The 20160-nt window shown below is 39.9% G+C and overlaps 1 gene segment (V, D, J or C); it reads right to left on the bottom strand.

The window, feature by feature from the left end:
• Nucleotides 1-343: 343 nt before the first annotated feature.
• On the bottom strand, nt 344-16945 carry LOC109027645 (T cell receptor beta variable 24-1-like). The segment is given in 3 exon segments: nt 344-2526; nt 16353-16698; nt 16831-16945. Coding segments are annotated over 3 exon segments (411 nt in total).
• Nucleotides 16946-20160: the final 3215 nt, after the last annotated feature.

The following is a 20160-nucleotide window of genomic DNA, read 5'->3' as shown; positions in this document are numbered from 1 at the left end:
TGATGACCAGTGATGATGAGCATTTTTTCATGTGTCTGTTGGCTGCATAAATGTCTTCTTTTGAGAAGTGTCTGCTTTTCACTTCTTTTGAGAACTGAAGCAGATGAAGACTTCTTGTGTTAGCATAGTGATTAATGAGATGCTGGAGTAGGAGTCAGCCCTGTAGACAAGAAGTGCAGACTTCAGAGATAGAGGGACAGCAGGTACAGGGTCTCAGATGGGTAAGAGAACATGGACTATAGAAAATGGTCAGAAGTTCAGGATTGCCAGGATGAAAAATAGCTAGGATAAGGTGTTCAAGATAAGCTAATTTCTGGAGTCCAGATCACAAAATACCATTAAGCCAGGTGAAGAAATTTAAATTTTATCTTGAATATGAGGGAGAAGCATGGAGAAATGGTGAAGGGATCCAGTAGCATGATCATATTTGTCTACAGTTATCCCTCAGTGTCTTGGGGAATTGGTTCCAAGACTTCCCAAGGATAACAAAATCTACAAATGCCCAAGTCCCTGATAAAAAATGGTATAGTATTTACATATAATCTATGCATATACTCCCATATACTTTAAGTCATCTGTAAATAATTCATAGTACCAAATACAATGCAATGTTATGTAAATAGTTGTTATACTGTATTGTTTAGAATAAGACAACGAAAAAAGTCTGTATGTGTTCAGTATAGACACGATTTTTGAAAAAAATATTTTTGATCTGTGGTTGGTTGAATCCAGGGATGTGGAACTCATGAACACAGAGGGCCAACTCTCTGATGCTTATCACTTTTGCAAGAAGGCCAGAAGGGTAAGGCATGAGGCTAAGAGTTCAGTAAGGAGGGGTTTTTAATCTTCTAGGTGTTTGCTAAGGACACCTGACCGTTGGAGATGAGCCTCCCAAGATGATGGTGTCTCCAAAAGAGGATATACTATTGGGAGGATGATGAACTCTGTTGGGGACAAGTTGAGTTGAGGAGCCTATGAAATATAGAGGTGGAAATATCTAGTAGGCAGCTAGAGAATAAGTTTGAAACTAAAGAGACATATGCTTCAAGTAATAGACTGGATGATATTGTCTAAGATGTATATATAGGTTAAGGGGAAAAGAACAAAAAGTCCAGAAATAAAGTCAAAATAAGGAAAATGGAAATGGAAAGAGCCCACAAAGAAGAGTGAGGAATGGCTAGTATTGTAGAAAACAAACAGAAAAGAAGAATGAACGAGAAATGACTTTTACAATAAAATATGTATGATGTTTTCTAGATTCTTTTCTAACATATTAAAGCTACTTTTTAAGGAGGCAAAACCAGGACAGAGACTCTGTGACTTTACTTTTTGGTAACCTCAAAACAGAGATTTCACATCTGAGCTCAGCACCCAGGGCCCCACAGCAGTCTATACTTCTGTGAAAAATAAATCTATTCAGGGTCCCAGGTCTGATCTCATGTGGATAGAGAACACTTCCCTGAGATTCAGCATATCCAAGATAGAAGAATCACCTAGCCGTGGGATAGTCTTCCAATGCTAAGGGTAGTCTCCAAAGAGATTTAGGGCTGAATCCAGGGACATTGTTAAAGACTATTCTTTGCCAAAGTTGGAGCCTTTTCTTTTCCTTAGGCCTCATGCAGATATAGCTAAAATTACATTTATTTAGAGGGATATTAGTGAAAATAATCATTAATCACTTATTTCAAGTGAAAATTTTATTCTAAGTTCAAAGTCATAGATTGAGGAACTGAAGCCGTCAGGTGCAGGACTGGGGTCAGGAAAGGGCAGGGACTTTGTGTGGCTGTGTATGAAGGAACAAGTTTAACATGAGGAAGGAACCATGAACCAGAGATAAAGACAGCCTGTGCAGAAAGTCAAAGGATCCTTTTCCTGTTTCTTAGCTGACAAAGACTTTCTTCAGCTAGCCATAAGGTAACTCAAATATTATCATATTTATCTTGAAGGATAAAATTGGTGCAAGCTCAATTGAACAACAACAACTAGATGCAAGGAAGAAGTCAGCTAGGGTGACTGTGGGGCTGGGTCATTTCTCAGCTTGTTAGAGACTGAGCCAGAGATAGTCTTTAGTCCAGACTGTTACTTAAAGCACACTGGTCCCTCAAGGCTGAGGAGTCTGGGAAGATTTGTAGGGGTTTCTGTAGTTTAAGATGAGGTTTCTGGAGGCAAGATGTCCTCACATTAGAGGCGACCCTTTCTGTGTGGAGTGTCGGTATCCATGTAGCACTGTGTATTCACTGCTGGCGCAGAGGTACTGAGAGGTATGTGAGGGCCTGGCAGACTCCAGGGTCAGGGGAAAATGCTCCGTCCTTATTCTGGAGACTGTTGACTCAGAGGAAAGACCTCCCTTCTCTGTGGAATTAACTCCATAGGAATAGTGGATGAGGTGTAGTTCCATTCCTGGATCTTGTTGATACCAGTACATTTTGTCATGGCCCATGGTTTGAGAACATTCCAGAGTGATCTTCTTTCCTGTCCCTATAACAAGGTATCTTGGGGTCTGGTAGATGTCAGCTTCCATGAGGCCTATGGGAAGAGACAAAAATTGGTAACAGAGTTCACGATGGACTTTGATGCTGAGCCAGGCACAAACCCAACACAGAGGAAGTATTCCTTCTAGATTTTGGAATGAACTGTGTCTATGACTTACCTGCCCCCAGAAAATAAAAGCCCACGTAGCAGAGGAGCCTGATAGTCATGGCACAGTTGGGGCTAGAGAGGATGTCTCCCAGTAGTGGGGAAGCAGGATGGGCTCTTGATAATGTCATTGTGTGTGTGTGTGATGACACAGCTCCTGCAAACTTCCTGGGTCCCACAGCCATCCTGTTGAAACAGTTTCATCTGTATCCTTTTAACCCATCAAATGAGTAATATTTTTGTTCACTTCCCTCATCCAAAGTAGGCTTGATGCTTTGCTTATCTTAACTCAAGTCTTTAATATTCTTGCAAAACATTCCATTGCAACTGTTTTGTAAGCTATGAACATAAAAACTACATAGCTTCGAATGCCTGTAATAGCAAGATTTTACCTAATTAAAAAGGTTGGGAAAGGAAGTGGCATTTGAGTTGAATTCTGAAGGATGAACAGGAATGAACTCTGCAAACCCAAGAGAGAAGAACATGCAGAAGAGGGAACCAGTGAACAGCGTGGCTTGATCAGACAAGGAGCAGGAGAACTTGTGAGCATTAAACGGGGCAATCTATTTATATAGACACATGTAAAGAGCTTGGAGCATTAACTGGAATTCACTGAGTCCTCAGAATGGTGTTATTATTGTGTGATAATAACTTTCTCAGTCTCGTTTTTCACTGACTTGGTGTTCAGGCTTTATCAGCTTTATCAACTTAGCCTTTGCCTAGGATGATTTTAGTCCATCTGCCTTTAATTGCACTATCAATCATGACAGAACAGAAAATACAATCCAATACATGCTTTGGTAATACTGCTACAAATGGTTTGGGTGCTGCTGCAGTAAACAATGTCTAAACCAAGTGCCATTCTCCCTCCGCCCTTTCCCCCATTTCTTCTTAACAGAAAAGTCTTTGGTTTTGATTGTGAGATACAAAGATTAATCCCAGAATTTCTCCCAGTGTTGTCCACTTCCTTTGCCCTAGTTCACTAAGATCTGCAGTTGGTATTTACTAAAATTTTTGTTCACATGATGCTGACATAGGGTTTGGGTTTTTACTATTATATCTCTACTATTTGAACACCATGTCTTCAAGTCTGTATGTATTTACATGTAACACATGTGGGCCCCTTCTTACTCTTCCTCTGTCATGTGTCACGAAGGAATATAACAGTTTTGATTTACGAAACCCTGAAATACTCTTGTCCTATCAGGGGCTCCTTTAAAACAAAAGTAACCATTAAAATCATTAATGAGATTTGGCCTTAGACTTTACTATGAAATCTGGTCTTAATAGTAAGTGCTGAGAACAGAAAAAATAAATTGAATTTTACTGCCCCCTGCTGAAAAAAAGGTGTTAGAGGTTTGGGGAGATTCTGACAAATTTTAAAGAAACAGGAAAACGGGACTCTCCCAGTTGTTCTCAGTGTGAGATGACTGAAGGATGAGTGATGAGTTGATGAAAGTCTTCAGCAGTGACTGGATGTAAAATCTATACCTTACAGTAGAAGCAACTAAAGAAAGGAAAGAAAAGAAGTGCTCAACCTGGGCTTGGAAGTAGATATGAGAGAGTCTCAGGTCCTAGTCAAATGAAGGGGTACTCGAAGGCAGAGGTAACTACCCACTCCTTGCTGCCCAGTGCAGGAATAACTCACACATAGCTTGCCTTTTATTGATGAAAACACTTTCCCCAAAGACTACCTTTCTTGTTTAGTTAGGGAAGTCCTCTGGAGAAGGTGCTAGGAATTGCTAAGTGTGAATAATTACAGACAGACATTATTATATATAATTTTTGTATATATCTCTACACATTTTTGTTCTAGTAAAACCCCCTTTCTCAATGGAGGCTTCTTGATTTTCAGGATTTTGTAGTCCTTCCAGTGTCCATGAAGTTTGCATAGGGAAGAGATACCAAGAAAGACAAGAGACAAAATGCAGTTTTAATATTCAGCCAGGAGGGAAAGATCTGGAACCAGAATGTGGCAATGCTAAATTAAGACTTCGTATTATAGCAGAGGACTCACCTGTCTTCAGGCGAGGCAGAAGGGAGAAAGGCTGAGGGTTTTGGTTTCCCAAATAGTGATAAACATCTCCTAGCTCAGGGCTCTGGGACCACATGGAAGTAGGATTACCTCTGAGGTTTCATTTCCTATTGCCAAGAATAGCCTGTACCATCACGGTTCCTGTTTTCACAGAATAGAGTTTGATTCCAGAGAATCACAGACACTGACTATAGGGCATGTGTGTTGAGCTTTTATGCAGTGTCTTATGTCAGAATCCCACAGCAAGGGCTTTTTTTTTTTTTTTTTAATTTTTTTTTATTATACTTTAAGTTTTAGGGTACATGTGCACATTGTGCAGGTTAGTTACATATGTATACATGTGCCATTCTGGTGTGCTGCACCCACTAACTCGTCATCTAGCATTAGGTATATTTTTATGAGCTTCAGCACCATGTTCTCAACCCAGTGGTCCCTCGGTATTCATGGGGGATTAGTTTAAATCCACTGATGCTTAAATCTCTTATATAAAATGGCATAGTATTTGCATATAACCTAGGTACATCCTCCTGTATACTTTAAATCAACTCTAGATTACTTTTAATAGCTAATACAATGTAAATGCCATGTAAATAGTTGGTATACCTCAGTGTTTTAGATTTTGTATTTTTTTGTTGTGTTGTTATTTTGTAATTTTTAAAATATATTTTTCATCTGAGGTTGACTAAATCTGCAAATGAGGACCCCATTGATACAGAGTGCCAACTGTGTACTCTACCAGCATTCGGAAGTTCCAAAGGCCCTCAAGTACAGCATGCATAATTCATTCCCCTCCTTCCAACTCTGCTTCTTTGCCTGTAATACTAAAACTAGGACTCCAGGCATAAACTTAACTTATTAAATATTCTAATTAGACTTACTTAAATATATGAGTATATAAATTTGTGTTAACAATTAAAACAACAAATATTTCATATATTTTCATATATTTGCATCCTCCTTTGCATGTCTTCTTTCTCAGGACTCAGATTCCATTAAGAAAAACAGCTTTGATTCCCCCGAACATTCTCCCGTGTATGTTTGGGATTATGTCACTTCACCCTAGTTCTCAATCAATTATGTATTACCATCAGATATTAATATCAGATAATAATTGTTACATAAGTCTCTATACATTTTTTGTCCAGTAAAACTCCCTCTCTCGTTTCCAGCCTTCTCTTAACCAAACATATTTTCTTTGTTTTAAAAAGACTCATAGATGGGAGATGTGGAGGACTTAAACACACATGTACCAGACCTGGCTTGCTCCGGTCTGAACTCAGATCACGTAGGACTTTAATCATTGAACAAACAAACCCTTGATAGCAGCTACACCATTAGGATGTCCTGATCCAACATCGAGGTCGTAAACCCTACTGTCAATATGGACTCTAGAATAGGATTGCGCTGTTATCCCTAGGGTAACTTGTTCCGTTGATCAAATTATTGGGTCAATATATGTATAGTAATTCGCTTAAACTAGTTTAGTCTTAGCATAGGTTGCTTGGAGGTTAAATTATGCTCCGAGGTCACCCCAACCAAAATATTTAATGCAGGGACAGTAGTTTAAGGCCTGTGGGCTTATCTGAGCTTTGTTTGCATTAATAAATTAAAGCTCCATAGGATCTTCTTGTCTTATTTATTCATGTTCACCTCTTCACAGGCAGGTCGGTTTCACTGGTTGGAAGTAAGAGACAGCTGAACCCTCATGGGGTCATTCATACAAGTCCCTATTTAAGGAACAAGTGATTATGCTACCTTTGCATGGTCAGGGTACTGTGGCCATTGAACATATGTCACTGGCAGGTGGTGCCTCTAATACTAATAATGCTAGAGGTGATGTTTTTGGTAAACAGGCAGGGTAAAATTTGCTGAGTTCCTTTTAATTTTTTTTAACCTTTCCTTAGAGCATGCCTGTGTTGGATTAACAGTATAGGTAATAATAAATTTGTTGAGTTGTTTATTAATATTAGGCTGTTAATTTGTCAGTGGGTTATTCTGGTCTGATGTAGGCTTAAGCAGTGCAGAATATTTCATGTTACTTATATTAATATTATTGCATCTATAAAGTAATAGATTAGTCCAATGTGGTGTTAGGAGTTCAGTGGTGTGATTAGAATTTAGAGTGGTTGGATGTTGAGCTTGAATGCTTTCTTAATTGATGGCTGCTTTTGGGCCAACTATGGGGATAATGTTTTTTACTCTCTACATGAAGGTTGTTTCTTAATGTCTAAAGAGCTGTCCCTCTTTAGACTAACAGTTAAATTTACAGGGGGATTAAGTGGCTCTGTAGGTAAATTTAAAGTTGAACTAAGATTCTATCTTGGACAACCAGCTATCACTAGGCTCAGTAGGCTTATCACCACTACTCATGAATCTCCCCACTATTTTACTACATAGATGGGTGTGTTCTTTTAGCTGTTCTTGGGTAGCTCGTCTGGTTTCGGGGGCCTCGGCTTTGGTTCTCTATGTAAAGTTATTTCTAGTTAATTCATTATGCAGAAGGTATAAGGGTCTATCCTTGCTATTTTATTCTTGGTTAACTTTTTCATCTTTACCTTGCAGTACTATGTCCACTGTGCCAGGGTAAAATTTCTTTCGCCTATACTTTTGTTTGGGTAAATGGTTTGATTAAGGTTATTCGGTAGTACTATTAGTTAAGTTTAGGGCTAGAGTTGGCACAAGGTGGTCAAATTATGGTGAAATCTGGGTGTAAGCCAGATGCTTTGTGTTAAGCTACACCTTGGTTCATCCAAGTGCACTTTCCAGTACACTTACCATGTTACGACTTGTCTCCTCTATATAAATATGTAGGGGTTTTAGTTAAACTAATCTCTAAAGTGATACTTGAGGAGGGTGACGGGCATTGTGTGCATGCTTTATGGCCTCATCCAATTAAGCACTCTGCTCTTAATATACTGCTAAATCCTCCTTGAGCCCTTAGATTTCATAAGGGTTGTGAGATTTTCTGGGTGTAGAAAACGTAGCCCATTTCTTACTGCCTCATGGGCTACACCTTGACCTAATGTTTTTATGTAGATACTTGTGCTTACTTTGTGACTTTTACTAGGGTTTGCTGAAGATGATGGTATATAGGCTGAGCAAGAGGTGGTGAGGTAAATTGAGGTTTATCCATTATAGAACAGGCTCCTCTAGAGGGATATAAAGCACTGCCAAGTCCTTTGAGTTTTAAGCTATTGCTTGCAGTGTTCTGGGGAATAGTTTTGTTGATTTAACTATTGGAGTTTAGGGCTAAGCCTAGTGGGGTATCTAATCCCAGTTTGGGTCTTAGCTATTGTGTCTTCAGAAGTATTAAAGCCTCCTTCGTAGTTTATTTTATTTCAGCTAGGGTTTTATACAACTGAGATGAAGCTTAGCTTTATTAAGGATAGACCTAAAACACTCTTTATGCTGAGTTCTATTAGCTCAGGTTAATTGTATGGCTGCAGTGGCTGGCATGAAATTAACCAACCCTGGATATTAGTATAGTTAAACTTTTGTTTATTGCTAAAGGTCTATCACTGTTGTTTCCCTTGGAAGTTTGGCTGAGCAAAGTGTTTTGAGCTGCATTTGTGCATGCTTGATACTTACTCCTTTTGATCAAGGTGATTTAGATGTACTTTCACTGGGATGGGGATGCTTGCATGTGTAATCTTACTGAGAGTTAATAGAAAGGCCAGGACCAAGCCTGTCTGTTTATGGGGCTGTATAAGCCCATCCAGACATTTTCAGTGTCTTGCTTTAAGTAATTAAGCTACATTAACTGTATATATGTTAAGTGCAAAATTGGAGTATAGAAGAAGATACAGGCAATATGCACAGTTGTAGGGTTCAGGGATTTAAAGTTGAGTTAGCAGGAGTTGGTGGAGTAGATTTTAGTACTGGCGAGTGGTTGGTGTAGTACAAGGTGACAGATGATGCCTTTCGGGGTGTGTAAATTTAGGATATGGGCTTAGTAATGGATGGGTGTGCGTATTAGATATAATTGTTGTAAAAGTAGAATTAGATTGGCGGGGGGTTAGTTTTCTAAAAAAATTTGCATTAGTTGAGGGGTAGCTGTTGGGGATACCCAAAGCTAAAATACAAATATTTTGGGCTCTGGCAGAGTTGAATTAAGGCTTACTTGTTTTTGAAGTTTGGCAAGGTGTCTTTTTTCCTTGGTTGATGAAGTCAGAGATGGGGGAGGGGGGGTTGCAGATTTTCATTTTAAAAGTCCAATAAGGGGAGCGGTTGTATGTGTTTGTTAATTACTGTTATGTCCTTCAAGCATGAACTAATTAGCACCTTAGGGTAGTTATGCCCTGTCGGAATATTGAATTTAGGCACAATTAATATAGGTGATTGGTAGGAATCAAAGACAGGTCCGGCTGCAGGTGATGGGGAGGGGACCAGGCCTTCTGTGATGTGATAGCATACCAGAAAGTTAAAATACCAAATGCATGGCAGTGCTCCCATGACTGATTAATAGGGTGATAGTCACTGGTCCATTGAGATGTCTACTCTTAACTAAAGAATATATATAGCCTTGTGAAGAGCCAGTATAAAAAGAAAACCAGCACAAGACAAAGATACCCTCTTTTGCCACTCCTATTCAACATAGTACTGGGAGTCCTGGTCAGGGCAATCAGGCAAAAGGAAGAAATAGACATCCAAATAGGAAGAGAGAAAGTCAAACTATCCCTATTTGCAGATGACATGATTCTATATCTAGAAAACCCCATAGTCTCTGCCCAAAAGCTGCTTGATCTGATAAACAACTTCAGCAGTTTTAAAATACAAAATCAGCATTAAAAAAGTGACATTCCAATACACTAAAAACATACAAGCTAAGAGCCAAATCAGGAACGTTATTCCATTCATAATTGCCACACACAACAAATATCTAGGAATACAGCTAACCAGGGAAGTGAAAGATCTCTACAACAGGAATTACAAAACACTGCTCAAAGAAATCAGAGATGACAAAAACAAATAGAAAAACATTCTATGCACATGGGTAGGAAGAATCAATATCACTAAAATGGCCTTACTGGCCAAAGCAATGTAGATTCGATGGTATTAATTTGGTGCAAAAGTAATCGCAGTTTTGGTGAATTTTAAATCATAACTAGGCTCAAGCACATCTTTATTAATCAAAATAGGAAACATTACAATCAACACATTTTTTGCCAATGAGAAATAAGTTTGTTTATTCTTGTAGCATAAAAATCTATGCTTTGGAATTCAATGAACTCTTGGAAAGCATTTTCTGCATCTTGCTGGCTGTGGAAGCATTTTCCCTGCAAAAAGTTGACAAGATGCTTGAAGAAGTGGTAGTTGGTTGGTGAGAGGTCAGGTGAATATGGCAGATGAGGCAAAAGTTTGTAGCCCAATTTATTCAACTTTTGAAGCATTGGTTGTGCAACCTGCGGTCAGGTGTTGTTGTGGACAAGAATTGGGCCCTTTCTGTTGACCAATGCCAGGTGCAGGCATTGCAGTTTTTGGTGCATCTCATCAATTTGCTGAAGATACCTCTCAGATGTAATGGTTTTGCCGGGATTCAGAAAGCTGTGGTGGATCACACTGGCAGCAGACCACCAGACAGTGACCATGTGTAGGGTCCAGCCCCACAGGGTTGGTGGGTTTTCTCCTCGTGTGCAGAGATGAGAGAGCGTAGAAATAAAGACACAAGACAAAGACATAAAAGAAAAGACAGCTGGGCCCGGGGAACCACTACCACCAAGACACAGAGGCCAGTAGTGGCCCTGAATGCCAGGCTGTGCTGATATTTATTGGATACAAGACAAAGGGGCAGGATAGGGCATGTGAGCCTTCTCCAATGATAGGTAAGGCCACATGGGTCACGTGTCCACTGGACAGGGGGCCCTTTCCTGCCTGGCAGCTGAGGCAGAGAGAGAGAGGAGAAAGAGAAACAGCTTACACTATTATTTCTGCTTATCAGAGACTTTTAGTACTTTCACTAATTTGCTACTGCTAAATAAACGGCAGAGCCAGGTGTACAAGATGGAACATGAAGGTGGACTAGGAGTGTGACCACTGAAGCACAGCATTACAGGGAGACGGTTAGGCCTCTGGATAACTGCGGGCAGGCCTGACTAATGTCAGGCCTTCCACAAGAGGTGGAGGAGTAGAGTCTTCTCTAAACTCCCCCGGGGAAAGGGAGATTCCCTTTCCCGGTCCGCTAAGTAGTGGGTGTTTTTCCTTGACGCTAACACTACCGCTAGACCAAGGAGCCCTCTGGTGGCCCTGTCTGGGCATAACAGAAGGCTCGCACTCTTTTCTGGTCGCTTCTCGCTATGTCTCCTCAGCTCCTAACTCTGTATAGCCTGGTTTTTCCTAGGTTATGATTATAGAGCGAGGATTATTATAATATTGGAATAAAGAGTAATTGCTACAAACTAATGATTAATGATATTCATATATAATCATATCTAAGATCTATATCTGGTATAACTATTCTTATTTTATATTTTGTTATACTGGAGCAGCTCGTGTCCTCGGTCTCTTGCCTCGGCACCTGGGAGGCTTGCCGCCCACAACCGTGACCTTTTTTTGGTGCGAGTTTGGCTTTGGGAAGTGCTTTGGAGCTTCTCGGGCCAACCATTGAGATGATTGTTGGCAGTTGTCATATAAAATCCACTTTTCATTCCATGTCACAATCTGATCAAGAAATGGCTTGTTGTTATTGCATAGAATAAGAGATGACACTTTAAAATGACAATTTAAAAAAAGTTTTGTTCACTTTATGAGGCACCCACTTATCGAGTTTTTCACCTTTCCAATTTGTTTCAAATGCTGAACAACTGTAGAATGGTCAACCTCGAGTTCTTTGACAACTTCTTGCCTAGTTGTAAGAGGATCAGTTTTGATGATTGCTCTCAACTGGTGATTGTCAACTTCTGATCACCTGCCACTATACTCTGCATCTTCAGGGCTCTCGTCTCCTTTGAAAAACTTTTGGAACCAACACTGCACTGTATGTATGTTCATTAGCAGTTCCTGGGCCAGATGCATTGCTGACGTTGCGAGTTATCTCTGCCACTTTATGACTCAGTTTGAACTTGAATAAGAAAATCACTCAAATCTGCTTTTTGTCTAACACCATGTGGACAGTCTAAAATAAATACCAAATAAGTAGCAAGTAATAAGTAATTAGCAAAAAACATAAAGTGAAAATGTGCATTAAAACGATGTATAACATAACCACATTTACTTAAGAATGTATTTCAATACCAAATGGCAAGTTTCAACAATGCAAAAACTGCAAATACATTTGCACCAACCTAATATTCCTATCAAACTACTAATGACGCTTTTCACAGAATTAGAAAAAACAGTATTTTAAAATTCATGTGGAACCAAAAAGCCCAAATAGCCAAGGCAATCCTAAGCCAAAAGAACAAAGCTACAGGCATCATGTTACCAACTTTAACCTATACTGCAAGGGTACAGTAACTAAAACAGCATGGTGTACTGTACAAAAACAGATATAGACCAATGGGATAGAATAGAGAGCCAGGAAATAATGCCACATACCTACAGCCATCTGGTCTTTGACAAAGCTGACAAGAACAAGCAATGGGGAAAGAACTCCTTATTCAACACATGGTGCTGGGGATAACTGGCTAGCCATATGCAAAATATTGAACTAGATCCCTTCCTTATACCATATACAAAAATCAACCCAAGATGGATTAAAGACTTAAATATAAACCTAAAGCTATAAAGCCCCTGGAAGATAACCTAGGAAATATTATACCATCCTAATCATATGACTTGGCAAAGATTTCATGATGAAGATACCAAAAGCAATTTCAACAAAATCAAAAATTGACAAATGAGACCTAATTAAAGAGCTTCTGCACAGCAAATGAAACTATCAACAGAGTAAATAGACAAACTATAGAACGGGAGAAAATATTTGCAGACTATATATGCATCAAAGGTCTAATATCCAGAATCTATAAGGAACTAAAACTTACAAGCAGAAAACAGATAACCCCATTAAAAAGTGGGCAAAGGGCATGAACAGACACTTTTCAGCAAAAGGTATACATGTGATCAACACGTATATGAAAAAATGCTCAACATCACTAATCATTAGAGAAATGCAAATCAAAACTACAATGAGATACCATCTCACACCAGGCAGAATGGTTATTATCAAAAGTCAAAAAATAACAGATCCTTACAAGGCTGCTGAGAAAAGGGATTGCTTATATGCTGCTGGTGAGAGTGTAAATTAGTTCAGCCATCATGGAAAGCAGTATGGTGATTCCTCAAAGAACTGAAAACAGAACTTCCATTTGACTCAGCAATCCCATTATTGTGCATATACCCAAAAGAATAGAAATCATTCTATCATAAAGACACATGCACACAGATGTTCATTGCAGCACTATTCACAATAGCAAACACATGGAATCAACCTAAAAGGCCACCAACAGTAAGCTGGATGAAGAAAATATAGTACATATATATCACGGAATACTATGCAGCCATAAAAAGAATGAGATCAGCATCACAGTTTTGCATATAACTGTTTATTATAACAAACCTGTACATGTCCCCATGAACCCAAAATAAAAGTTAAAGAAGTATGAAGGGACATAACAACTATGATAACTTTGAAATGCGTGAACTATCACACACAAGAGAAAAGCTGAATCTTTGTCTACAGACGTTGGAAAAACTGTTATAGATAAGCTCATCTTTGATCTGAGAATTAAAGGATATGTGAGGATTAGCCAGGCACTCAAGATTTATTTCAAACAATAGATGTTGGTGAGGCTGCAGAAGAAAGGGAACACTTATACACTGTTAGTGGGAATGCAAACCAGTTCAGCCACTGTGTAAAGCAGTTTGGAGATTTCTCAAAGAACTTAAAATGGAGCTACAATTTGACCCAGCAATCCCACTACTGGATATATACCCAAAGGGAAGTAATTTATTCTGTCATAAAGACACATGTACCCATTATGTTCATTGCAGCACTATACACGATAGCAAGGACATTGAATCAACCTAAGCACCCATCAACAGTGAACTGGATAAAGAAAATGTGGTACATATACACCATGGAATACCATGCAGCCATAAAAGAACAAAATCATTCCCTTTATGCAACATTGATGGAGCTGGAGGACATTATCTTAAGCAATTAATGCAAGAACAGAAAATCAAATACTATATGTTCTTTTAAGCGGGAGCTAAACATTGAATACACATGATTGTAAAGACAGAAACCATAGACACTGGGGCTCACTAGATGGAGGAAGGAGGGAGCAGGGCATGGGCTGAACAATCACCTGTTGGATTCTATGCTTATGGCCTGGGTGATGGGATTGCTGGGACCTGAAGTCTCAGCATCACACAATTTACCCATGTAACAAACCTGCACAACATGTGCCCACTAATCTGTAATAAAAGTTGAAATAAAAAAATTAGTTTTGACAAAAAAGGAATAAAGAAGCTCATTTCAGATGAAGGAAAGAGCTCTGGCAAAGGTACACCTATGCAATTCAGCCTGGTATATTCAGGGAAATATAAAAAGTTCAGTTCAGCTACAGTCTAAAGTGCTGGAGTGAATTCGGCCAATTTGGCCAGATGTTTAGTTGGACAACCGTTTCCGAAGGGCTTTGTGTGTTGTGTGAGGAATGTCATATGTGGTCATGCTGGTGGCAATGTGAGAAATAGGGTAAGGGAAAGGGGTAAGAAGCTAGTAAGCCAGGGAGAGGGCATTGCATATATTTCTAGGCAATGAATGATGAGGGTCTGCACTGAGGTAGAAGCAATGAGGAGGGAGAGGGGTAACTGAATCAGATAAATATGTGTATATTAGAAACTGTGATGCCGACATCTCTCCGTGAATGGCCTTGTTCTAAACAGACACTTCCTCCCCATCAAATTCATGAGTGCTTCTCAGAGCAACTCACATATAATGACATGGTTACAAGGAAAGTGGGAATAAGACCTGCCATCTCACCTTGGGATGGCACTAAAGGACCATCCAGACTCAGAGCTCCCTGTGGGGTGAGTGAAGGACTTTGTTGAGGATACAGCAAAGCCCAACTTCTCCCTCTGCCCCATTTCCCTCTGCCCACATGGACTGCAAGGGCAGTTTCCACAAACCTTCCCGCACACTAATTTCCCTCTCAAAATCTGCTTTTGGAGAATACAAACTATGACAATGTGTGATATACAAGTAATAGATTTAGAAACTGATTTAATGTGAGGCATAGCAAAAATGAGGAACCTAGAATGGCTGTTCCAATCACTGAGATAGAAATACAGTGTGTGGCCAAAATGGGCAAGTGCAAGGATGGAGAGACAGTTCATTTCAGGGATAAACTGAGTTTGAATTGCCTAGGGAGCATCCAGCTTCAAGTGTCCAGTAGATAGTTGAATTTGCCAGGCAGGAACCTGTGAAAGAAGTTGTCATGACAATGAATGGGAAGGTTGAAGAAAGACATGTGTACTGAGGAAAAAGGAGGGCAGAAGGAAAAATCCTGGGGAAATCTATCAGAAATGTCCAGGAGACAATTAACTGGGACAGTTAATAGCTTGTAAGGGAAGAATTATTATTGCTGATAAGACTTGATGAGGTGTGCCTAGAAAGCAGGAAACAAAACTCTGGAGAAACCTGTTTTTTAAATGGAAAGCAAATGAGAAAGAATCCCTAAAAGTAACATGCTTTACACATGAGAACAAGTAGAAAAGGGAACAAGTTGGATTCTTCATTTCTGAACAGTCACCAAGTCCCGTCGATTCATTTGCTGAAATAATTGAGGCTTATGGGACAAGAAGACAAAATCCATGAGGAAGACATGAACTTGATTCTCAGGAAGGCTTTTACATCAAGCTCTGGCAGTCCTTGATCAATTATTTTTGTGCCTGGGCCTCACTGGCTTCTAAAAGAATCCCCACAGCAGGGGAACCAGGGAATTATTCTAGTGCCTGGAAACAAGGGGCACTTCCAAGCTCCTAGCTTTGACCTCATACTGGGGACAGGGAATTTTATTTTTTGAAATTCAGTACATCCAGATAATAATGCAAGTCTATCTGCACCTGCAGGTTAAAATGAATCTCAGCAGAGATCAAAGTGTGGGGTAGTAGATGAAAAATTACTTTTGTAAATCACAGTCTCTGTTACTTGAACTTTAACTTCTGAGTCAGATTTAATGACAATTAAATTTACTTACAGTGAAGTTTTAGAAAACAAGCTAGTTATTTTGTTTTTAGTAGAAAGGCAATCAATTATAGAGCTCAATGGTGGAGCTGAGCTTGGAAGAACTGGGGCAGAGAAAGGTTAGTCAGGATAAAGGAGCTGTCAGTGGGAACAGAACAAAGTGTGGGATGTTGCAAAGTGGGTGGAGATAATGGCAAAAGGACTGTAACTGCATTGTATTCAGCTCATAAGAAATGCTCTTGTTGAAAATCATGAGCTTCTGTCAAATGCTCAAGTTCCTTCTCTTGAAAGGTCACCATTCGTCTAGCTCCCTAGGAAAAATAAATAGACAGGGGAGATTGATTCAGTGTAGCCTGTGCTTTCAGAGTCATCACACGGCTTGGGGACATTGATCCAAAGTGGCCCTTAGCTCACACTACCTAAGACCACTGAAAGCTCTAAACACCCCACATCCCACAACCCACATCCAGGTACCCTTCAGAGCAAACAACTCACCCATGTGTCTGTCTTTCTGTGTAGAGAGCAGGTGGCCAAGAAGCACTGTGCAAATCACTGGTGGCACAGAAGTAAAGAGCTGTCTGGTTGGGGGTGGCAGACTCTAGGGACAGGGAGAATTTAGCCTGTGCCTGTCGAGAGACACTGTATCCATCAGAGATCTCTCCTTTGTTTATATCTTTGACATCAAAGGAGTAATAGATCAACCGTAGGCCCAGTCCTGGGTCTTGTCGATACCAGTACATTCTATCATGACCCTTAGTCTGAGAACATTCCAGCATAATCCTCTTTCCTGTCTTTGTGATTCTATTCCTTGGGGTCTGGGTAACATCAGCATCCATGGACCCTGTGGGAAATAAGACAGAAATTGAAGACAGAGACTGGTAAATATCCTCGTGCTGCAATCTCTGAGGATAGGCTTAATTCAGAACCTGGAAAATTTAAGGCAGTGATTTCCCCATCTGTGTTCCAAACTCACCTGTTCCCAGGAGACAAAAGGCCCCACAGAAGAAGAGCAGGGAGGCCATGGCATGAAGAGGCAGGATGGAGGTGTTTCCAGCTCTGGATGTTGAGGGAAGCAGGGCATGGAAATAGAAAACTGGGAGGATTCAGGAAGTGATGTCATTGTCCCTCCCAAGGTACTGGGTCTTAAAGAAAGATGCCATGTTGGCTTATGTATTATATGTTCTTAGCAGATGCTGAAATTCTTCTACTTGCTTCTCTTCTGTTTTTCTGGCGCTTTACTGACAACCACCAGAGAGTTGTATCTCTCCCCTTTCTCAGGGCATATCCATTTCAGTTGTTCAAGGAGACATCATCCTCCTGATAAAACAGGCTGGAGAAAATTCAAAACCAAATTGAATTTCGAATAAAGGAAGTCTAGTCTCACTTGAATGATAGGACATTATAACTCTTCTCCTTTTTTTCTGCATTTAATCATTTATTCTAACTCACTTCTTGGTAAACTATGCAATTTGAATACATTCTCTGTAAAGTCTGAGACTTTTTTGTTTTAAGAAGGACAGGATTCCTAACTTTGTTTCAAATTGCTCCTGTTTTTTAGTGGCTCCTGCTTTTCTGGTCAATGTTTTCTGGGCACAGAGCTTTATTAAAAATATTGGTTTATTGTAGAAAGATGTTAGTTTAATGTGGGTATGTGCTTCAAAGAAGTACTTAATGCCTTCATTCCTATTTTGAATTAGCTGAAAATACAGTTGTTCATTAAAGAATTCATTTTATTCTAACACGAATTATTCCTGAGTTTAGGAGGAAAGAGTTAATATTTAATGCAGCAGATTGCAAGTACAGAACAGTTATAGTGATAGTGTGAAACATTGTTCAATGTAATAAACAACTGGCTCTTTGCTGCTTCAGATCTGTGCTTGTCCTGGTGAAAAAGGAGAGTTCTCTGACCCCCCTGGAAGGACGTGCAACAGGAGTGTTGCTCACCTTTTCAGTTGCTGCAACTGCTCAAACCCCTGAGGGGAAAGGGAGCACACAAAGGGACAGATGCAGGAGCCCAAGTGGGCAGATAGTTCTGCCATCTGCACACGGCTTGAGTGTTAACCAGCTCAGTGGACCCTCTGCCTTTCTGCAAGGGCAGAGGGCCAGTGTGACAGCTTTCTGTATCCCGAGCTCTTGCCCAGCGTCCTGGAAGAATTGGGTCACACATGGGCTTGAAGGATGAATGTGGGGTTTTATTGAGTGGTGGCAGTGGCTCTCAGTGGGATGGATGGGGAGCTGGAAGAGGGGATGGAGTGAGAAGACGATCTTCCCCTTGGAGTTTGGCCATCCAGTGACTGAACTCTTCTCTGACCACTCCCAGCTGAACTCCTCTCGGGGTTCAGACGTTCCTCCTCTTTTTCTCTGCCACGTCGTTCTGCCCTCCCTCTGCTTGTCTCCTAGCCTGCTTGTCTGCCTCTGAAGCCTGGGGTTTGGGGTTTATATGGGTACAAGAAAGGGGGCATGGTGGGTCAAAAGACAACTTTTTGGGAATGAAAACAGGAATGCTTGTCCCCATTTACAGCTGCAGGTCTCCAGGCTTGAGGGTGGGGCCTTTGCTGGGAAACCGCCCTCTTCTACCCAGTATTTCCGTCTCCTGTCCATATCACTGACCCTCCCTCATGCATGGGTACACCATGGCATCCTACCTTAATCATTCCTGCTGCATGTCAAATTGGTAAAGTCTTATTTTTAGATATTTTTACTTTTAATTCTAAAAATTTCAAACATATGCAAAGTAGGCTTAATAAACAATGAGCCTTCATGTCCTCACATGAGTCATCTTTGGTAATTACCAACTCCTCATGGCCTCTCTTGTTCATCTACCTCCTCCTTCACCACTTCTGCCTCTCCTGTGTAATTTTGAATAGTTGTTGCTTTATTTAGGAGTACCCAAGCACATTTTACAGCCTTTGCCTACACTCCAGATGACATATTCCAGTGTCCCCTCCCTTCTTCTCTTTCTGGTTAGAGTTCTCCATTAGTAATATGAATGAAAATATGGATTTGTTCCAGTAAATTCCTTAGCCAGGCATCTGATGAATATAAACAAGACAATGATCATAAGAACTTTTATTTTGGTTTGTCTTCAATGTAAAAAAAAATCATTGCCCTTATTTGCAATTCTTAAAGTAAACATGCCGTTTTGGTGCCCCCTGCTGTGGGCAGTAATTTGAGTGGAATTAATATTTGTGAGCTGAATATGAACTATTCTTGGTGATCACGTTAGTTGAGAGAAGAGATGACTCATATCCAGTGGTTGAGAGACCGTTTTCCTGGGCATTTCTGATAGAAGTTTGTAGGTGCAGAGCAAGGAAAGGAGAAGCAGAAATCATTCTGGGAGCAGAATCTATGCCCGAGGAGGAGTGAGCATTATCAGAGGAATGAATGGAGGAGGCACACATTCGCAGGGGAATGAAATTGAAAAAGGCATCCCAATTTCTGGACAAATGAGAGGGTTCTTCATGGCACAGGCCAATATATTCTGTACTCTGTATTCTGTACTCTGGGCTGGCTCATGCACCTCTCAAATCGTATTTATAATCCACTTTTGCTCTGACCTATACTCTACCACAAGCAAAACACAGACTTCTTGGTCTTACCCACAGACCATGTCCATCTGTGTGCTGTGCGTACGTACGTGATTCTAAGGACTGTTGAACCCCTCATTCCATGTGTGAGTTATTGATCTGTATAACACACACCCTCTGGCATAAAAGGCTGCCAAAGGATAAATAATTTTATTTCTTTACTACTGCTTAGAGTTTTTGGTGTCCTAAGAGAATTTTGCCCACTCTCAACTCACAAAGATGTTTTTCTATGTTTTATTCTAGAATATTTGTGGTTTCAGCTTTTATAATTACCTCTATGAAACATCTCAATTTAACTTTCATTTATAGTGGTAGGTGACAGTAAAGGTTCATTTTTTCCATATGATTATCCAGTTTTTCCAACATACCTGTTGAAAATTACCATCTTAATGCATTGAAACTTGCAATCCATAAACATGATATATCTCTCCATTTAAAAATATTTTCTTTAATTTCCATTTGTGGAGTTTTGTAGTTTTTAATTGAACATCTATTCTAAATTGTTCTTAAGTAATTTGTTATTGGCACTATTGTAAATAGTATTATTTTCTGAAGTTTGTGTTTCAATTGTTTTCAACTAGTAAAAAAAACTTGATTTTTAAAATACTGATGTATCCTGTGATACTGGTAAATTCACTATTTCTAGTTGTTGTTCCTTGATTTCTTATCATTTTCTATGTAACCAATCATGTAATCTACAAATAATTGTACTTCTT

The sequence above is a fragment of the Gorilla gorilla genome, chromosome 6, assembly GCF_029281585.2.
Source record: "Gorilla gorilla gorilla isolate KB3781 chromosome 6, NHGRI_mGorGor1-v2.1_pri, whole genome shotgun sequence".
Lineage (NCBI taxonomy): Eukaryota > Metazoa > Chordata > Mammalia > Primates > Hominidae > Gorilla > Gorilla gorilla.
The sequence above is the reverse complement of the archived record's forward strand: the minus strand, read 5'-3'. Positions and strand labels throughout refer to the sequence as shown.